The 20,389-nt window shown below is 47.8% G+C and overlaps 1 protein-coding gene across 2 annotated transcripts in view; it reads left to right on the forward strand.

Annotated features, from left to right (window-relative positions):
- Positions 1–14,569, forward strand: part of LOC147096552 (uncharacterized) — an 84,546-nt gene extending 69,977 nt beyond the window's left edge. For both annotated transcript variants that reach the window (XM_085975345.1, XM_085975344.1), the window contains one exon: positions 12,521–14,569. In XM_085975345.1, coding sequence (XP_085831471.1) covers positions 12,627–14,096 — 1,470 coding nt within the window. In that variant the 5' untranslated portion in view covers positions 12,521–12,626 and the 3' untranslated portion in view covers positions 14,097–14,569. The remainder of the gene's footprint in view (positions 1–12,520) is intronic.
- Positions 14,570–20,389: the final 5,820 nt, after the last annotated feature.

Consider the following 20,389-nt stretch of genomic DNA (forward strand, 5'->3'; position numbering starts at 1 on the left):
AGCCCCGAGAGTCTCCAAGAAGCAGAAAAGGAAAAGACGAAGCAGAAGATGATAACCATCTGGACCCTTATCACCTCTACCAGATCACGCACGTGGTCCCTACGAATGGAGCTAAATCAGTTGGGAAGTAGGGAAACTTACCAAGGCAGTCCAGCTGTTTTTAAAAAGTCAACAATGCGGGTTCAGAAGTGACCGAAGTTCAAGCTGTTAAGTCAAGGGAAGGACTATTGGATGAGTCCCTCTAGCAATGGGAACCGAATACACCACGGAGGCGTTGTTCGGACCGAGTCAAGACCAGAGACTGAATCTGTGAACTGTTTTCCGCAGAGACTGAATCTGTGAACTGTTTCCCGCAGAGACTAAAGCTGTGAACTGTGTCCCGCAAAGACTATATCCGTGAATTGTTTTACATGAAGTTGAATATATGTTATGTTTAATGGGGAATAAGTATATTGTAAGCTAAAAAGGGAGGATTGTAGTGTATGTACCCGTCTACCTTTAAGAGAACTATTGTATGTAACCGTCCACCTTTAAGAGAACTCTTTTAGGTGTTGCACTACTTTATTTTGGCTTCTGTATACTGTAATACCGGTGGTGACCACACCGGTATATAAGTGCTGTGTCGGGATTTATTGGGCAGATTCGCCCTGACCTTCGAATAGTAAAGTCCTGTTTTAAGTTACTCTTGTAGTCTGTGTATTAATTCACTATACAACCCACAGACTTTACAGAAACTATGCCCCCGAGTTCTAGATTTCCCCACGAGGGGAAACATCCTCTCTGCATCTACCTTGTCGAGCCCCCTCAGTATCTTATATGTTTCAATAAGATCACCTCTCATTCTTCTAAATTCCAATGAGCATAGGCCCAGCCTGCTCAACCTTTCCGCATAAGACAATCCCCTCATCTCTGGAATCAACCTCGTGAATCGTCTCTGAACTGCCTCCAATGCAAGTATATCCCTCCTTAAATAAGGAGACCAAAACTGTACGCAGTACGCAGTGGTCTCACCAATACCCTGTACAGTTGTAGCAGGACTTCCCTACTTTTATACTCCAACCCCCTTGAAATAAAGGCCAACATCCCATTTGCCTTTTTGATTACTTGCTGTACCTGCATGGTAACTTTTTGTGTTTCATGCACAAGGACCCCCAGGTCCCTCTGAACTGTAGCATTTTGTAATCTCTCTCCATTTAAATAATTTGTTTTTTTATTTTTCCTGCCAAAGTGTATAACCTTGCACTTTCCCACATTATCCTCCATCTGCCAAATGTGTGCCCACTCACTCAGCCTGTCTATATCCCTTTGCAGGTTCTTTGAGTCCTCTGCACAACTTGCTTTCCCACCCATCTTTGTATTAGGACAGGAGGAGGCCATTCAGCCCTTCGAGCCTGTTCTGTCTTTCAATGAGATCATGGCTGATCTGTGACCTAACTCCATACACCCGCCTTTGGCCCATAGCCCTTAATACCTTTGGGTAACAAAAACCTATCAATCTCAGATTTAAAATTAACAATTGATCGAGCATCAATTGCTGTTTGCGGAAGAGAGTTCCAAACTTCTACCACCCTTTGTGTGTAGAAGTGTTTCCTAATTTCACTCCTGAAAGGTCTGGCTCTAATTTTTAGACTCTGCCCCCAGTCCTAGAATCCCCAACCAGCGGAAATAGTTTCTCTCTATCTACCCTATCTGTTCCCCTTAATATCCTGAAAACTTCGATCAGATCACCCCTTAACTTTCTAAATTCCAGGGAATACAACCCTAATTTGTGTAATCCCTCCTCGTAACTTAACCCTTGAAGTCCGGGTATCATTCTGGTAAACCTACGCTGCACTCCCTCCAAGGCCAATATATCCTTCCTAAGGTGTGGTGCCCAGAACTGCTCACAGTGCTCCAGGTGTGGTCTAACCAGGGTTTTGTACAGCTGCAGGGTTTTGGCCTCAGCTGGAGTCTTGTGTACAGTTCTGGGCACCACACTTTAGGAAGGATGTCAAGGCCTTGGAGAGGGTGCAGAGGAGGTTGACCAGGATGGTACCAGGGATGAGGGACTTCAGTTATGTGGAGAGACTGGAGAAGCTGGGATTGTTCCCCTTAGAGCAGAGAAGGTTAAGAGGAGACCTAATCGAGGTGTTCAAAATGATGAGGGGTTTTGATCGAGCAAGTAGAGAGAAACTGTTCACTCTGGCAAGTGGGTCGGTAACCAAAGGTCACAGATTTAAAATAGTTACTAAAAGAACTATAGGTGAAATGAGGAGAATTGTTTTCACACAGAGGGTTGTTCAGATCTGGAACGCACCATCTGAAAGGATGCTGGAATCAGGTTCCACAGGAACTTTCAAACAGTAATTGGACGAGTCCTTGAAGAGGACTAGTTTGCAGAGTTCTGGGGATAAAGCTGGGGTTTGGGACTAAATTGGACAGCTCTTTCAAAGACACGATGGGCCGAATCACCACCTTCTGTGCTGTTAGATTCTATGATCAGTGTGAACACGCTGGTGTCTCTTAAGGTTCTTAGAGCTTTTAAAGCTCTTCCCACAAGTCAGAACATTTAAAGGGTCACTCGTCAGTGTGAACAACCTGATCTGACAGGAGGGTGGATGACTTAGTGAATCCCTTCCCCTACACGGAGCAGGTAAACGGCCTCTCACCAGTGTATAGGAGCCGGTGTCTCTTCAGCTCCCTGGAGCTTTTAAAGCTTTTCCCACAGCCAGAACATTTAAAGGGGTTCTCTTCAGTGTGAACTCGCTGATGGGCCAGCAGGTTGGCGGACCGAGCGAATCCCTTCCCACACACGGATCAGGTGAATGGCCTCTCCCCAGCGTGTAGGAACCGGTGTCTCTTCAGCTCCCCAGGGCTTTTAAAGCTTTTCCCACAAGTCAGAACATTTAAAGGGTCTCTCGTCAGTGTGAACAAGCTGGTGTGTCAGCAGGGTGGAGGACTGCAAGAATCCCTTCCCACACACGGAGCAGGTGAATGGCCTCTCCACAGTGTGGAGGCACTGGTGTCCCTTCAGATGCCCGGGGCTTTTAAAGCTCTTCCCACAGTCAGGACATTGAAATGGTGTAATGAAATGTGTTTGGCTTGCCTGTATTTGTTTTGCACTCATGTATATTACCCTCCCCCACATGGTGTATAGTTTCACTTCCTCTTTCCTGACTAACCTGGAATGTTCCAGGTCTTGACTCTTGGCTCCGCCCCTGACTTCCCTTACATAAAGATCCCAGGATCTATATGACTCATTCCTGCGAGCCAGTCAGTGTGTTGAGATGTTAGCTCTGATCTTAGTGATTAAAAGCCAACTTGTTAAGGTCTATAACTTCTAGTTTTGTGGTTATTGAAGGCACATCAATTTTAATCACTAAAGAATACTAGGATGGATCGACTCCTAAAACCAGAGCATCTGGACTTGGATCCACATTCTGCTGAAGCATCAAATCAATTTGGACACTGGCTCAAATGCTTCAAACTCTTCGCGAGGGCCTCATCCGCTAGCGAGGTAGATAAACTGAGTCTACTGACTACTCGCGTTAATCATCGGATTTATTCGTTCATCCGGGACGCCACCTCTTACACGGAGGCCATCACTATCCTGAAGGCCCAATACCAGAGGCCAGTAAACGAAGTGTACACCAGACATCTGCTGGCTACACGCAGGCAGCGACCTGAGGAATCAATGGACGATTTCTTACAGGGCCTAAAGGGCTTGGTCCGGGACTGTAACTGCAAGGCCATGACGGCCAACGCGTACTCTGACGAATTGGTCCGCGATTCCTTCATCATGGGCCTCAAATCGAATTATATCCGGCAGAGATTGCTGGAGAAGGAGGTCCTGGACTTAAAAAAGGCAGTGGCCACTGCGCGATCGCTGGACGTGGCCCAGAAAAACTCTGACTCTTATTCTTCTGGCCATGCAGCCCTCACCGCCTCGTGCGCGCTGAGCGGGCCGCCATCTTGGAATCAGCCATCTTCCCCATCCAGGTCTCAGACCAGCTCTACACCGCCGGAGTCCCCACACAGAAGTTCACCCAGGAGGCCTACTACAGCGGCAATGTCTCGAGCCCCGAAATGCTACTTCTGCGGCCAGGCCAAGCACCCCAGACAACGATGCCCAGCGAAGGATGCTACATGCTTCAAATGTAAGAAAAAGGGGCATTTTAGCAAAGTCTGCAGGGGGAATCCGATTTCCAACTCCGTCACCGCCTCGTGCGTGCCGCCATCTTGGGATCCGCCATCTTTTCCCGACTCAACGGCTGCCCAAGGCCCAACAGTGGCTTCGATCACGGTGGATCAATCCAGGCCACACCCGTTGACAAAATCCATGATGGACATACAGGTAAATGGGAATTTAACGAAATGTTTAATTGACTGTGGGAGTACCGAGAGTTTTATCCACCCTAGCCTGGTACGGCAGCACTGTCACGCTAGCATATGGCGGGTCCCAGCCGCCACTCACAGTCTGTGGCCTATCAACCTTAAAAATCAGCCCGCCCTCTTTATTCGCTAATCTCGCTCCGAACTGTAGGCCCATAGCGACCAAAAGTAGACGGTACAGTCTGGAAGACAGACACTTTATCGAGGCGGAAGTGGACAGACTTCTGCGGGAAGGCATTATTGAATGCAGTACCAGTCCGTGGCGTGCCCGAGTAGTCATAGTTAAAAATAGTGAAAAGAAACGGATGGTAATTGACTACAGCCATACTGTTAATATTTATACCCAGCTGGATGCCTACCCTTTACCCCGCATATCAGAAATGGTCAACCAGATCGCGCAATACCGAGTCTTCTCGACTATCGACCTCAAATCCGCGTATCACCAGCTCCCCATTAGAATGAAGGACCACCCATACACCGCCTTTGAGGCGAACGGACGCCTCTACCATTTTCTCAGAGTGCCCTTCGGGGTAACAAATGGGGTCTCGGTCTTCCAACGTGAGATGGACCGCATGGTTGACGAGAATAAACTACAAGCTACCTACCCCTATCTGGACAATGTCACTATCTGCGGGCACAACCAGCAAGACCACGATCTAAATCTTGCGAGATTTTTAAAAACTGCCCTAAAGCTGAATCTAACCTACAACGAAGACAAATGTGTCTTCAGCACAACCCGTCTCTGTATCCTCGGCTGTGTGGTGGAAGATGGGGTAATTGGACCGGACCCTGACCGATTACGCCCCCTAAAGGAACTGCCCCTGCCACACAATCCCAAAGCTTTAAAAAGGTGCTTGGGATTTTTTTCGTATTATGCCCAATGGGTGCCCAATTACTCTGATAAGGCCCGACCCCTCATTAAATCGACGTCCTTCTCACTATCAGCTGAAGCTCTGGAGGCTTTCACCAGTATCAAACAGGACATTGAAAGGGCTGCACTGTGTGCAGTGGACGAAAGCATTCCCTTTCAAGTCGAAAGCGATGCGTCAGACTTTGCCTTAGCTGCGACCCTCAATCAGGCTGGGAGACCTGTGGCCTTCTTCTCCCGAACCCTTCAGGGACCTGAAATCAGGCACTCTTCTGTCGAGAAGGAGGCACAGGCTATAGTGGAGGCAGTGCGGCACTGGAGACACTACCTAGCCGGCAAACGTTTCACCCTGCTCACCGACCAGTGGTCGGTGGCTTTCATGTTTAATAACAAACAAAGGGGGAAAATCAAGAATGACAAAATACTCAGGTGGAGGATCGAACTATCCACGTTCGACTATGATATTATGTACAGGCCGGGAGCCCTTAATGAACCCCCAGACGCCCTATCGCGGGGAATGTGTGCCAGCATTCATACGGACAAATTACAGGGTCTCCACAACGACCTCTGTCACCCAGGGGTCACCCGACTATACCATTTTATAAAGTCCCGCAATCTGCCCCACTCCATCGAGGAGGTCAGGGCAATGACCAGAGCCTGCCGCATCTGTGCGGAATGCAAGCCTCGGTTCTACAGGCCTGACCGTGCACACCTTATCAAAGCCACACGGCCATTCGAGCGCCTAAGCCTGGACTTCAAGGGACCCCTTCCCTCTGCCGACCATAACGTATACTTCCTCAATATCATCGATGAATATTCCCGCTTCCCCTTCGCCATTCCCTGCCCAGACATGACCAGTGCCACGGTCATCAAGTGTCTCGGTAATCTATTCTGCATGTTTGGCATGCCGAACTACATACACAGCGATAGGGGGACGTCATTTATGAGTGACGAACTGCGCCAGTTCTTGCTCTCAAAGGGGATAGCCACTAGCAGAACCACTAGCTACAACCCCCGGGGTAATGGGCAAGTGGAAAGGGAGAATGCTGCTGTTTGGAAGGCTGTCACGTTAGCCTTAAAGTCAAAAGGCCTTCCGACCTCCCGCTGGCAGGAAGTCCTCCCAGACGTGCTCCACTCCATAAGGTCTCTGTTATGTACAGCCACTAACGCTACCCCTCACGAAAAGATGTTCGTTTTCCCCCGGAAATCTACCTCGGGCATATCTCTACCCGCGTGGCTGACGTCTCCGGGGACAGTACTATTGCGGAAGCACGTGAGAGGCCATAAAACGGACCCCCTTGTGGAAAAGGTACAGCTCCTCCATGCAAACCCTCAGTACGCCTATATCGAATACTCTGACGGGCGAGAGGACACTGTTTCCATAAAAGACATCGCTCCCTCGAGGAGCGGAGAGAACGATGAGAGATTACCCGAGGAAGACCTACACCAAAAAGAGACAGGACGCCCAGAGGTATCAATACCCAACTTTAACCTGGAGGACACTGCAGATAACCTGGAAGACACTGCGGAGGCCCGGACAGCGGAGGAACCAGAATCCACTCCGCTAGAGGCACCCCAACCGGCTTTGCGCCGATCACTGAGAACCGCAAAACCTCCTGACAGACTCACTTATACCAACTTTTAAGAAACATCACCCCGATGGACTGAATCTAAAGAAGGGGTGAATGTAATGAAATGTGTTTGGCTTGCCTGTATTCGTTTTGCACTCATGTATATTACCCTCCCCCACACGGTGTATAGTTTCACTTCCTCTTTCCTGACTAACCTGGAATGTTCCAGGTCTTGGCTCTTGGCTCCGCTCCTGACTTCTCTTACATAAAGATCCCAGGATCTGTATGACTCATTCCTGCGAGCCAGTCAGTGTGTTGAGATGTTAGCTCTGATCTTAGTGATTAAAAGCCAACTTGTTAAGGTCTATAACTTCTAGTTTTGTGGTTATTGAAGGCACATCAAATGGTCTCTCCCCGGTGTGAACTCGCTGGTGTGTTTGCAGGTGGGATGAACAAACAAATCCCTTTCCACACACGGAGCAGGTGAATGGACTGTCCCTGGTGTGACTGTGCTGTTGAACTTCCAATGCAGACGGGGAACTGACTCCCTTCCCACTGTCCCCACCTTTACCCGGTTTCTCCTCTGTGAGGAGTGGCGGCGGTGATATAAAGAGCGAGGCGGCAGAGTTTATAGGGTGTCTGTAATTCTTGTGACACTTCCTGTGTCCCGGATAACCATGTGTGCGGGAAGTGCATCCAGCTGCAGCTACTGACAGACCGCATTGCGGCGCTGTAGCTGTGAGTGGATACATACTGGAGCATTTGCGATGCTGAGGACATCGTGGATAGCACGTTTAGGGAGTTGGTCACACCGCAGGTAAAGGCTGCACAGGCAGGAAGAGAATGGTTGACCACCAGGCAGAACATTTTGGAAGGGGAGGGTGAACAACCAATTGTCGTGGTGCATATAGGTACCAACGATATAGGTAAAAAAACGGGATGAGGGCCTAAAAGCTGAATATAGGAGGTTAGGAGGTAAATTTAAAAATAGGACCTCCAAGGTAGTAATCTCAGGATTGCTACCAGTGCCACGTGCTAGTCAGAGTAGAAATAGAAGGATATTTCAGATGACTACGTGGCTAGAGGAATGGTGCAAGGGGGAGGGATTCAAATTACTGTGACATTGGAACCGGTTCTGGGGGAGGTGGGGCTAGTACAAACTGGACGATTTGCAGCTGGGCAGAACCGGGACCGCTGTCCTAGGGGGAGTGTTTGCTAGTGCTCTGGGGAGGGTTTAAACTAAAATGGCAGGGGGTTGGGAACCTGAGCAGGGAGACAGAGGAAAGGGAAACAAGGATAGAAGCAAAAGACAGGAAGGAGAAAAACAAAGGTGGTGGTCAGAGAAATCAAGGGTTTAAATCAAACATAGCCACAGTAAATAATAATTCTAAAAGGTGTAAGAGTGTTAAAAAAACAAGCCTGAAGGCCTTGTGCCTTAATGCGAAGAGCATTCGTAATAAGGTGGATGAATTAGTTGCGCAAATAGAGGTAAACGGATATGATATGATTGGGATTCCGGAAACATGGCTCCAGGGTGACCAAGGCTGGGAAATCAACATCCAGGGTTATTCAATATTCAGGAAAGATAGGCACAAAGGAAAAGGAGGTGGGGTAGCATTGCTTTTTAAAGAGGAGATTAACACAATTGAAAGGAAGGATATTAGCTCTGATGATATGGAATCTGTATGGGTAGAGCTGAGAAATGCCAAGGGGCAGAAAACGTTAGTGGGAGTGTTATACAGACCGCCAAACAGTAATGCGGAGGTTGGGGATGGCATTAAACGGGAAATTAGAGATGCGTGCAATAAGGGCACAGCAGTTATCATGGGTGACTTTAATCTACATATAGATTGGGCTAACCAAATGAGTAAACATACTGTGGAGGAGGAATTCCTGGAGTGTATACGGGATGGTTTCCTGGACCAATATGTCGAGGAACCAACTAGAGATCAGGCCATCTTAGACTGGGTATTAAGTAATGAGAAAGGATTAATTAGCAATCTTGTTGTGCGAGGCTCCTTGGGTCAGAGCGATCATAATATGATAGAATTCTTCATTAAGATGGAGAGTGACGTAGTTGACTCAGAGACTAGGGTCCTGAATTTAAATAAAGGAAACTACGATGGTATGAGGCGCGAGTTAGGTAGGATTGATTGGGGAATGTTACTCAAAGGGTTGACGGTGGATAGGCAATTGCAAACATTCAAAGATCGCATGGATGAACTACAGAATTTGTTCATCCCTGTTTGGCATAAAAATAAAACAAAAAAAGTGACTCAACCGTGGCTAACGAGAAATTAGCGATAACATAAGATCCAAGGAGAGGACATATAAATTGGTCAGAAAAAGCAGTAAACCTGAGGATTGGGAGCAGTTTAAGATTCAGCAAAGGAGGACAAAGGGATTAATTAAGAGGGGGGAAATAGAGTATGAGAGTAAGCTTTCAGGGAACATAAAAACTAACTGTAGATATGTGAAGAGAAAAAGATTGGTGAAGTCAAGCATAGGTCCCTTGCAGTCAGAATCAGGGGGATTTACAATGGGGAACAAAGAAATGGCAGGCCAATTAAATACATACTTTGGTTCTCTCTTCACAAAGGAAGACACAAATAACCTCCCAGAGATGTCAGGGAACTCTAATGAGAGGGAGGAACTGAAAGAAATCAGTATTTGTAGGGAAATGGTGTTAGGGAAATTGACGGGATTGAAGGCCGATAAATCCCCAGGGCCTGATAATCGACATCCTAGGGTACTTAAGGAAGTAGCCCTAGAAATAGTAGATGCATTGCTGGTCATCTTCCAAAATTCGATAGACTCTGGAACAGTTCCCATGGATTTGAGGGTAGCTAATATTACCCCACTATTCAAAAAAGGTGGTAGAGAGAAAACGGAGAATTATATCGGTAGTGGGGAAAATGCTAGAGTCCATTATAAAAGATGTAATAGCAGAGCACTTGGAAAACAGTGACAGGATCGGACAAAGTCAACATGGATTTACAAAAGGTAAATCATGCTTGACTAATCTACTGGAATTTTTTGAGCATGTAACTGGTAGAATAGATAAGGGAGAACCAGTGGAAGTGGTGTACTTGGACTTTCAGAAGGCTTTCGATAAGGTACCGTATAAGAGATTAGCGTGTAAAGTTAAGGCACATGGGATTGGGGGCAAGGTACTGACTTGGATCGAGAACTGATTGGCAGACAGGAAGTAAAGAGTTGGAATAAACGGGTCTTTTTCTGAGTAGCAGGCAGTGACTAGTGGGGTACCGCAGGGATGGGTCCTAGGACCCCAGCTATTCACAATATATATAAATGATCTAGACGAGGGAACTAGATGTAACATCTCCAAGTTTGCAGACGACACAAAGCAGGGTGGGCGTGTGTGAGGAGGATGCCGAAAAACTCCAGTATGATTTGGACAGGTTGGGTGATTAGGCAGAAGCATAGCAGATGCAGTATAATGCGGATAAATGCGAGGTTATCCACTTTGGTGGCAAAAACAGGAAGGCAGATTATTATCTGAATGGCAATAGATTGGGAGAAGGGGAAGTGCAACGAGACCTGGGTATCCTTGTGCACCAGTCGCTGAAGCTAAGCATGCAGGTACAGCAGGCGGTTAAGAAGGCAAATGGTATGTCGGCCTTCGTAGCGAGAGGGTTTGAGTACAGGAACAAGGATGTCTTGCTGCAGTTGTAGAGGGCCTTGGTGAGACCACATCTTGAGTATTGTGTGCAGTTTTGGTCGCCTTATCTGAGGAAGGATGTTCTTGCCATGGAAGGAGTTCAACGAAGATTCACCAGGCTGATACCTGAGATGGCAGGAATGACGTATGAGGAGAGATTGGGATGATTGGGCTTGTACTCACTGGAGTTTAGAAGAATGAGAAGGGATCTCATTGAAACTTATAAAATTCTGACAGGACTGGACAGAGTAGATGCAGGAAGGATGTTCCCGATGGTCGGGGAGTCCAGAACCAGGGGTCACAGTCTAAGGATAAGGGGTAAGCCATTTAGGACAGAAATGAGGAGGAATTTCTTCACCCAGAGAGTGGTGAACCTGTGGAATTCTCTACCACAGAAGGCAGTAGAGGCCAATACATTAAATACTAGCTGGAGTGCCCGGCGGTGCCGAGGCTTTTTCGAGGGCATGTTGTTGTTGTTGGAAGAGAGAGAGCGACTGGGGGGGAAGGGAGAGAGCGACTGGGGGGGAAGAGAGAGAGCAACTGGGGGGAAGAGAGAGAGCGACTGGGGGGGAAGAGAGAGAGCGACTGGGGGGGAAGAGAGAGAGCGAGTGGGGGGGGAAGAGAGAGAGCGACGGGGGGGAAGAGAGAGTGACGGGGGGAAGAGAGAGCGACTGGGGGGGGGAGAGAGCGACTGGGGGGGGAGAGAGCGACTGGGGGGAAGAGCGAGAGAGCGACTGCGGGGAAGAGAGAGAGAGCGACTGCGGGGAAGAGAGAGAGAGCCACTGCGGGGAAGAGAGAGAGCGACTGGGGGGAAGAGAGAGAGCGACTGGGGGGGAAGAGAGAGAGCGACTGGGGGGAAGAGAGAGAGCGACGGGGGAAGAGAGCGACTGGGGGAAGGGAGAGAGCTACGGGGGAAGAGAGAGCGTGACTGGGGGGAAGGGGGAGAGGGGAGGTGGGGAGGAGGGGGGAAGGAGGGGGGAAAGAGGGGGGGGAATATATTCAAGAAGGAGTTGGATATATTTCTTAAAGCTAAAGGGATCAAGGGATATGGGGAGAAAGCAGGGACCGGGTACTGAATTTGGATGATCAGCCATGATCGCATTGAATGGTGGAGCAGGCTCGAGGGGCCGAATGGCCTACTTCTGCTCCTATCTTCTGTGTTTCTATGTTTGTATGTTTCTATGTTTCAGTTTGAGCTGGAGTGGAGATGGAGGAGAAGCTGCTGGGTTTAACCCCCAGTACCTCTGAGCCCAGGAGGACCCAACAATTTCCAATGTGGGACTGTCAAGGGAGGTGGATTCTAGGGGAGATTAGGTTGTTAGACACTGTCCGCACAATGTAAAAGAGTATTGTTTTAGGAACAAGTATTTCTGTAGAGGCTTTTGATCCAGTTTACATCTACAGATTTGTTTTAATTCATTCTTGGGATGTGGGCGTAGCTCGCAAGAGCAGCAAATATGGCCAATCCCCAGTTTCCCGTTGAGAAGGGGGTGGTGAGTCGCCTTCTTGAACTACTGCAGTCCGTGTGGTGAAGGTATTCCCACAATGTTGTTCGGTAAGGAGTTCCAGGATTATGACCCAGCAACGATGAATATATCTGAGTCAGGATGGTGTGTGACTTGGAGGGGAACTTGGATGTGATGGTGCTCCCATACAACAGCTGCCCTTGTCCTTCTAGGTGGTGGAGGTTGCGGGTTTTGGAGGTTCTATCAAAGTTCTGGTCGAGTTGCAGATGTATAAAGTTCCTTTCCTTCGCCCCCTCCCCCTCCCACACCCACCTCTCTCTCTCTCTCTCTCCTCCCATAGAGGCCAGAGTCTTGTGTAGGCCCAGACCAGGTGGCGGATTCCCTTCCCTGAAGGACATCAGTGAACCAGTTGGGTATTTATGACAATCCGGCAGCTTTCATGGTCACTTTTTTCTCGTGCCGGCCCCACAATTGACCAGATTCATTGAGCTCAATTTCACAACCTGCCTTTGTTTTCTTGTGGGTTGTCTCTCACGCTCCCTGTTTTAAATTAATTTTACAGGGCACTGGAAGGGGAGGATTTACAGACAGGAAACTCAAACCAAACATCACTTCAAGATCTGACAGTCACTCGACTCATCGGATCTGAATATCACCGGCCTCTGAACATGGAAGCAAAAAGCACCGTTCACAGCGGGGAGAAACCGTACACGTGTTCTGTGTGTGGACGAGGCTTCAGCCAATCCTCTGACCTATCGAGACACAAGCACATTCACACCGGGGAGAGGCCGTTCACCTGCTTTGAGTGTGGGAAGGGATTCACTACTTCATCCTACCTACTGACACACCAGCGAGTTCACACTGGGGAGAGGCCGTTCACCTGCTCTGAGTGTGGGAAGGGATTCACTAATTCATCCAACCTGCTGAATCACCAGCGAGTTCACACTGGAGAGAGACCGTTCACCTGCTCTGAGTGTGGGAAGGGATTCACTAATTCATCCAACCTGCTGAATCACCAGCGAGTTCACACTGGAGAGAGACCGTTCACCTGCTCTGAGTGTGGGATGGGATTCACTCAGTCATCCCACCTACTGACACACCAGCGAGTTCACTCTGGGGAGAGGCCGTTCACTTGCTCTGAGTGTGGGAAGGGATTCACTAAGTCATCCAACCTGCTGAATCACCAGCGAGTTCACACTGGGGAGAGGCCATTCACCTGCTCTGAGTGTGGGAAGGGATTCACTCAGTCATCCGCCCTGCTGAATCACCAGCGAGTTCACTCTGGGGAGAGGCCGTTCACCTGCTCTGAGTGTGGGAAGGGATTCACTCAGTCATCCCACCTGCTGGATCATCAGCATGTTCACACTGGGGAGAGGCGGTTCACCTGCTCTGAGTGTGGGAAGGGATTCACTCAGTCATCCAACCTACTGAAACACCAGCGAGTTCACACTGGGGAGAGGCCGTTCACCTGCTCTGAGTGTGGGAATGGATTCACTCAGTTACCCAGCCTGCTGACACATCAGCGAGTTCACACTGACGAGAGGCCCTTTAAATGTTCTGACTGTGGGAAGAGCTTTAAAAGCTCCGGGGAACTGAAGGGCCACCAGCGAATTCACACTAACGAGAGACCCTTTAAATGTTCTGAGTGTGGGAAGAGTTTTAAAAGATCCGGGGACCTCAAGCTACACCAACACCTACACACTGGGGAGAGGCCGTTCAGCTGCTCTGTGTGTGGGAAGGGATTCGCTGATTCATCCAACCTGCTGGCACATCGGCGAGTTCACACTGGGGAGAGACCGTTCACTTGCTCCGTGTGTGGGAAGGGATTCACTCACTCATCCAACCTGCTGACACATCAGCGAGTTCACACTGACGAGAGGCCCTTTAAATGTTCTGACTGTGGGAAAAGCTTTAAAAGCTCAGGGGATCTGAAGGGACACCAGCGAGTTCACACTGGGGAGAGACCGTTCACCTGCTCCGTGTGTGGGAAGGGATTCACTCAGTCATCCAACCTGCTGACACATCAGCAAGTTCACACTGACGAGAGGCCCTTTAAATGTTCTGACTGTGGGAAGAGCTTTAAAAGCTCCAGGGAGTTGAAGAGACACCAGCGACTTCACACTGATCATAGAATCTAACAGCACAGAAGGAGGTGATTCGGCCCATCGTGTCTTTGAAAGAGCTGTCCAATTTAGTCCCAAACCCCAGCTTTATCCCCAGAACTCTGCAAACTAGTCCTCTTCAAGGACTCGTCCAATTACTGTTTGAAAGTTCCTATGGAACCTGATTCCAGCATTCTTTCAGATGGTGCGTTCCAGATCTTAACAACCCTCTGTATGAAAACAATTCTCCTCATTTCCCTCTAGTTCTTTTAGCAGCTATTTTAAATCTGTGACCTTTGGTTACCGACCCACTTGCCAGAGTGAACAGTTTCTCTCTACTTGCTCGATCAAAACCCCTCATCATTTTGAACACCTCTATTAGGTCTCCTCTTAACCTTCTCTGCTCTAAGGGGAACAATCCCAGCTTCTCCAGTCTCTCCACATAACTGAAGTCCCTCATCCCTGGTACCATCCTGGTCAACCTCCTCTGCACCCTCTCCAAGGCCTTGACATCCTTCCTAAAGTGTGGTGCCCAGAACTGTACACAAGACTCCAGCTGAGGCCAAAACCCTGCAGCTGTACAAAACCCTGGTTAGGCCACACCTGGAGCACTGTGAGCAGTTCTGGGCATCACACCTTAGGAAGGATATATTGGCCTTGGAGGGAGTGCAGCGTAGGTTTACCAGAATGATACCCGGACTTCAAGGGTTAAGTTACGAGGAGGGATTACACAAATTAGGGTTGTATTCCCTGGAATTTAGAAAGTTAAGGGGTGATCTGATCGAAGTTTTCAGGATATTAAGGGGAACAGATAGGGTAGATAGAGAGAAACTATTTCCGCTGGTTGGGGATTCTAGGACCGGGGGCATAGTCTAAAAATTAGAGCCAGACCTTTCAGGAGTGAAATTAGGAAACACTTCTACACACAAAGGGTGGTAGAAGTTTGGAACTCTCTTCCGCAAACAGCAATTGATGCTCGATCAATTGTTAATTTTCAATCTGAGATTGATAGGTTTTTGTTAACCAAAGGTATTAAGGGATATGGGCCAAAGGCGGGTGTATGGAGTTAGGTCACAGATCAGCCATGATCTCATTGAATGGCGGAACAGGCTCGAGGGGCTGAATGGCCTCCTACTGTCCTACGTTCCTAACTAGTGATTTGTGAAGGTTTAGTGTAACTTCCTTGTTTTTGTATTCAATGGCACTATTTACAAAGCCAAGTATCGCATACGCTTTCTGAACCGCCTCACCAACTTGCCGTGGCACTTTCAAAGACTTGTGAATATGGACCCCCAGGTCCCTCTGCTCTTGCACCCCCTCAAAATAGTCCCATTTAGATTATACGGCCTCTCCCTGTTGTTTCTCCCAAAGTGCATCACTTCACACTTATCCTCATTTAATTTCATCTGCCTTGTGTCTGCTCATTTCACAGTCTGTTTCTGTCCTTCTGAAGTCTGCTACTACTACATTCACAAAACTTGGCAACATAGTAAATAGTATCATCCGTAAACTTTGAAATTGTTCACCTATACCCAAGTCCAGGTCAGTTATATATAACAAGAAAAGCAATGGTCCTAATCCCGACCCCTGGGGGAGCCCACTGCATACTTCCCTCCAGTCAGAAAAACATCCCTCAGCACTGCTCACTGCCTCCTCTCCCTTAGCCAATTATATACCTAAATTACCATCTGCCCTTTAATTCCCTCTGCTTCTATTTTCAGAGTAAGTCTCTTATGTGGTACTTTATCAAATGTCTTTTGAAAGTCCATATATACAACATCTGCTGCACTACCTTCATCAACCCTCTGTTACTTCATCAGAGAACTCAATCAGGTTAATCAGACACGATTTACCTTTAACAAATCCATACTGGCTGCCCCTTATTAATCCATGCTTCTCCAAGTGAGAATTAATTTTGTCCTTGACAATGGTCTCTAGTCGTTCACCCACCACTGTAGGGGTCGCAAAATCCCCTCAGCCTCCGAAGATCGGGAAATATTAATCCACATCGTAAACAAAGACTCCCAGGGTATAAAGGTTAAGCCCAGGAAGTCCTCTGCCCCCTTTTTTGTCTCTTACTCTTTGGAGTGCAGGTGAGCAAGGTTTTCACCCACTAGCAAGACAATCTAGTGAGAAGTAAAGGGGTGGTAATTTAAGGGAAATGTTGCTAAGATTGTAAGGTTAACATTGTAGCCATTTATCCCTCGTTTTTGCCGTCTGCCTTCCCCTGTTAAGCAATTTTACCGTGATTACTTTGATCGTGTGGTGTAGTTTCTTTAGTTTCAATTAAATTTGACTTTCTTGCATCCAGACCATTTGTCCGTTTTTAATATATCATTAATTATAAGTTTCTCAAGTCAGAACTGGAGGGGGGGGGTTTAGCGATTCAAACCACTGATTGGAATTGGCCACAGTGCAGTGGCAAAGGCTACCTGACCAGGTAAATTACCGTAAACCAGGTAAAGGATGCCCACCTACACCACTGACAGACTGATTGGCCTGTAGTTACCAGGTTTATCCCTCTTCCCTTTTTTTAAACAGGGTGTAACATTTGCAATCCTCCAGTCATCTGGCACCACTCCCATATATCTGAGGGAGATTGAAAGATTGTGGTCGGAGCTTCTGCTATCTCCACCCTAGCTTCCCTCTGCAATCTAGGATGCATCCACCTGGACTGGGTGACTTGTTAACTTTGAGTGATGACAACCTATTTAGCACCTCCTTTCTATCCATTTTTATCCAATTTCTCTACTCCCCCCTCCTCTACTGCGACATTAACTTCATCCTCTTTTGTGAAGACAGATGCTAAGTACTCATTCAGTACCTCAGCCACGCCCTCTGCCTCCGTATGATGAGCTCCTATTTGGTCCCTAATCGGCCCCACCATTCCTTTAACTATCCTTTTACTTTTCATATGTTTATAAAAGATTTTTGGGTTCCCTTTTACATTACCCACTAATCTTTTCTTGTATTCTCTCCCTTGTGCCAGCTGGGGCTCAGTGGGTAGCACTCTCTAGGTGGGAGGGGCTAGGAGTGAGCCAGGTGTGACTGGTTGCCTAATTGCAGCTGGGTGTTGGAGGGAGTTTTGTTAAAGGTTGGTGGAGGGATTTGGGGTGTTGTTTGCAGGTTTTAGGGCCTTTTTGGCCCACAAAAAACAGCCAGATGGCTGCTGAGGGGTCTGGAGTGCCGGGCCCCGCAGCGGACAATATTCCCGAGAGGAATTTTTTTCGGGAAGAAACTGGTGGGAAGGGGAAAAAAAAGGCCCAAAGATTTGGGCCGGGACCTCAGGAGGTTTGGTAAAGAAAATACGGTGGTGGTGCAATGTGAAGATAAGAAGATTCGAGCCTGGGATATAATCCAGGCGGTTCATGAGGACTGTGGTGAGGGAAGCTGTTTTGCCTGCCGACCAAAATCAAATGTGGGATTTGAGGTGACGGTCAGTGGCCGTGAGGAGGTGGAAAAACTGCTGCTCAGTCTGAAAGTTGGGGAGAAATTTTTGGAGGTGACTTTGCTATATTCAGAGGAGGTGGTGGTTTCATTTTTGAACTTGCCTGTGTACATCGAGGATGAAGTGCTGAGCAAAAAGTTGGAGTGTGGGACATTAAAATATGTTCTGAAATAAAGGAGATACTATCTGGGAACACAGGTAGCAGACGGAACCCGGTATGTAAAGGTGCGGTTCCCAGAGGGGGTGAGGTCTTTGCCTTACAGTATGAAGTTCGAGACACTGGAAGGAGTACAGTACTTTCGTGTGCTGCACGATAACCAAGTAAAGGTGTGTTACTATTGTCTGGGACATGACCATCTCGGAAGAAACTGTCCTGATTGGTATTGTTACAATTGCGGTTAGTCGGGACATATCGCACGGAGCTGCAAGGCGGAGAGCTGTGGGGTGTGTCGTAAAGGCCCCACCTGCTGTGAGTGTGTGGCAGAAGGGAGCGAAATGAGTGATGAGGAGATGGGAGAAGGAGCAGGAGAGGAGTGTGGAATGGCCGGAGGTGCGGTGCAGTCGGAGGACACAGCCAGTAAAATGAAGGAAAAAGGAGCACAGGAAGAGGCAGAGGTTGGCAGAGTGGAGATCGCGATGGAGATGACGGAAAACACGGCGAGTGCTATGGAAGGGAACAAAGACAGCAGCGGGCAGCGAGGGTCGAGTGCAGACTCGAGCCTTAGTGCAGTTCGGCTCCCCCTGGGGAGTCTGGTGTCTGCGGGGGGAGAGGAGGCAGGAGCGGGGTGTGTGGTGGAAGTGAGTGCTCCGGGGAGAGGTGGGGAGTCGGATATTTTGATGAGCGGGAGGGGGCAGGGCGGGGAGAGGGTGCAAGAGGCAGGAGCCTTAAAGGGACAGCAGAATGGGATCGGTGAGATAGAGACATCAGAAGGGAACAATTTAGGTGCGCCATTGTCCCATGGAGAGAGGGAACAGGGTGCAAGGGTCAGAGGTAGAGACGTGGTTGAAGGGGGCAGCACAGTGGGAGAAACTGCGATAGCAGGAAGACTATGGGAGATGAAGTATCTGACGGGGAGCAGGATTATGTATCTGACGGGGAGCAGGCACAGGGGGTTGCAGAAGAGCTTGAGTGTGAGGAAGTAGAGGGGGACAGAGACATGGAAGTCGGGGGTGGGGTGGCATCATGTGGAAAGGGAAAGGTTAGTGAGGGGCAGAAGGAGGGAGAAAGGGCAACTCCTGGGTCCAAACTTAAGGCAAGGAAGAGGCTGAAACAGCAGGGAGGGGTCAAACAGGAGGGGAAAAAGAGCCGGAGGCTTCAGGAAAAAGCAACAACTGGCTGAAAAGTTGAGAAGGAGCATGAGAGGAGGGAAGAGTCAGAGATTAAATGATGGGGAGAATATCAGGCACATTTCCCTTCTTTGGAGCCATGATTACATTGGTCTCGATCAATGTGAACGGACTGAGGGGTGAGAAGAAATTGCAGCAGTTGTTGCAGGGTTTTAAAGGCACGGACTTGTGTCTGCAAGAAACCTTTTGGGATGAGGATATTCTAGAAAGAGTTCAGAAGGTTTGGAAGGGAGAGGTGTTTGCAAGTTGTGCAAACAACCATAGAGGGGTGGCTGTTTTGGTGAGTCCATCCATAGAAGAGAACGTTGCCTTGGTGGACAAGGACACAGGGGAGATTTTTACAGCTAAGGGTAAAATTGGAGGGATTTAATTGTGATCTTTTTAATATCTGTGCACCGAACGACCATTGCAAGCGTCGCGAGTTTTTTCGGGTGTTATTCACTGAAGTGGCAGAGGTGGAAAATCCTTGTATAGTGGGGGATTTTAATGTATTTTTATCTTGGATGGACATTTCAGCCCAGATGACCTTTAAAGAGGATAACTCCAGAGGGATGATTATAAAAATGATGGCAAATTTAAATTTGAGAGACTTATGGAGGGACCGGAACCCCATAAAAAGGGAGTTCTTCAAAGCAGGTTGGGTGGGTGATGTTTTAAAACAGAGCCGAATAGATTTTGTGTTAGTGCGGGAAGGGTTAAGTTCGGAGGTGATGGAGATTTATTATAAAAAAGTATTTTTTAGTGATCACTTGGCTTTGGTTCTTAGAATTAGGAACAGCAGAGTTAAGATCGGTTCAGGGGTGTGGATTTTAAACAATCAATACCTGAAAGAAATTGCTTATAAAGAAGGGATTATAAATATAATAAAGAATGCTCAGAAGGAACTTTTGTTCTTGAAAGAAAGAAGAGTTTGGTGGGATAATTTCAAATATGAGGTAAAAGTTTTTTCGGTACGTTATGGGAAAAAGAGGGCGGCAGCTAACCGGCATCGAGAAGAGAATATAAACAAAAGGTTTATGGATGTCTGTAAAGCAGTTGACGGAGGGGATAAGGGAGCTGAGACTAAGTTCCAGGTGCTAAAGGAAGAGTGGGAATTATTGCAAACTGAAAAATGCAAGTGGGACATTCTCCATGCAAAGGCTAGAGATGCATTGGAGGGCGAAAGATGCACTAGATATTTTCTAGAGCAAGAGAAGCTGCGACAGAGATTATCGTTAATTGAGGAGTTGAAGTTTGGGGAGAAGATCATTCATGAAAGTGAGGAGATTTTGGAGGCGGCTAGCAGCTGAGCTATATACAAAAGAAGACATTTCCAATTTGGCGATGGAGAAGGTTACTGCTTTTATTGAAGAGGGTTTAAAGGAGGATGAGAGAAGCATGTGTGATAAAGAAGTAGGATTAGCGGAAATAAAAATAGCAATAAGTGGAATGAAGTGGGGGAAAATCCCAGGGTCCGATGGACTAAGTGCAGCATTTTATAAAGAATTTTTTGAGATTTTAAGTCTATTGCTCTTAGGAGTTTTTAAGGAAATTA

This window comes from Somniosus microcephalus, unplaced genomic scaffold (assembly GCF_052327205.1).
Source record: "Somniosus microcephalus isolate GS21.2 unplaced genomic scaffold, FLI_Smic_1.0 unresolved_chr1, whole genome shotgun sequence".
Lineage (NCBI taxonomy): Eukaryota > Metazoa > Chordata > Chondrichthyes > Squaliformes > Somniosidae > Somniosus > Somniosus microcephalus.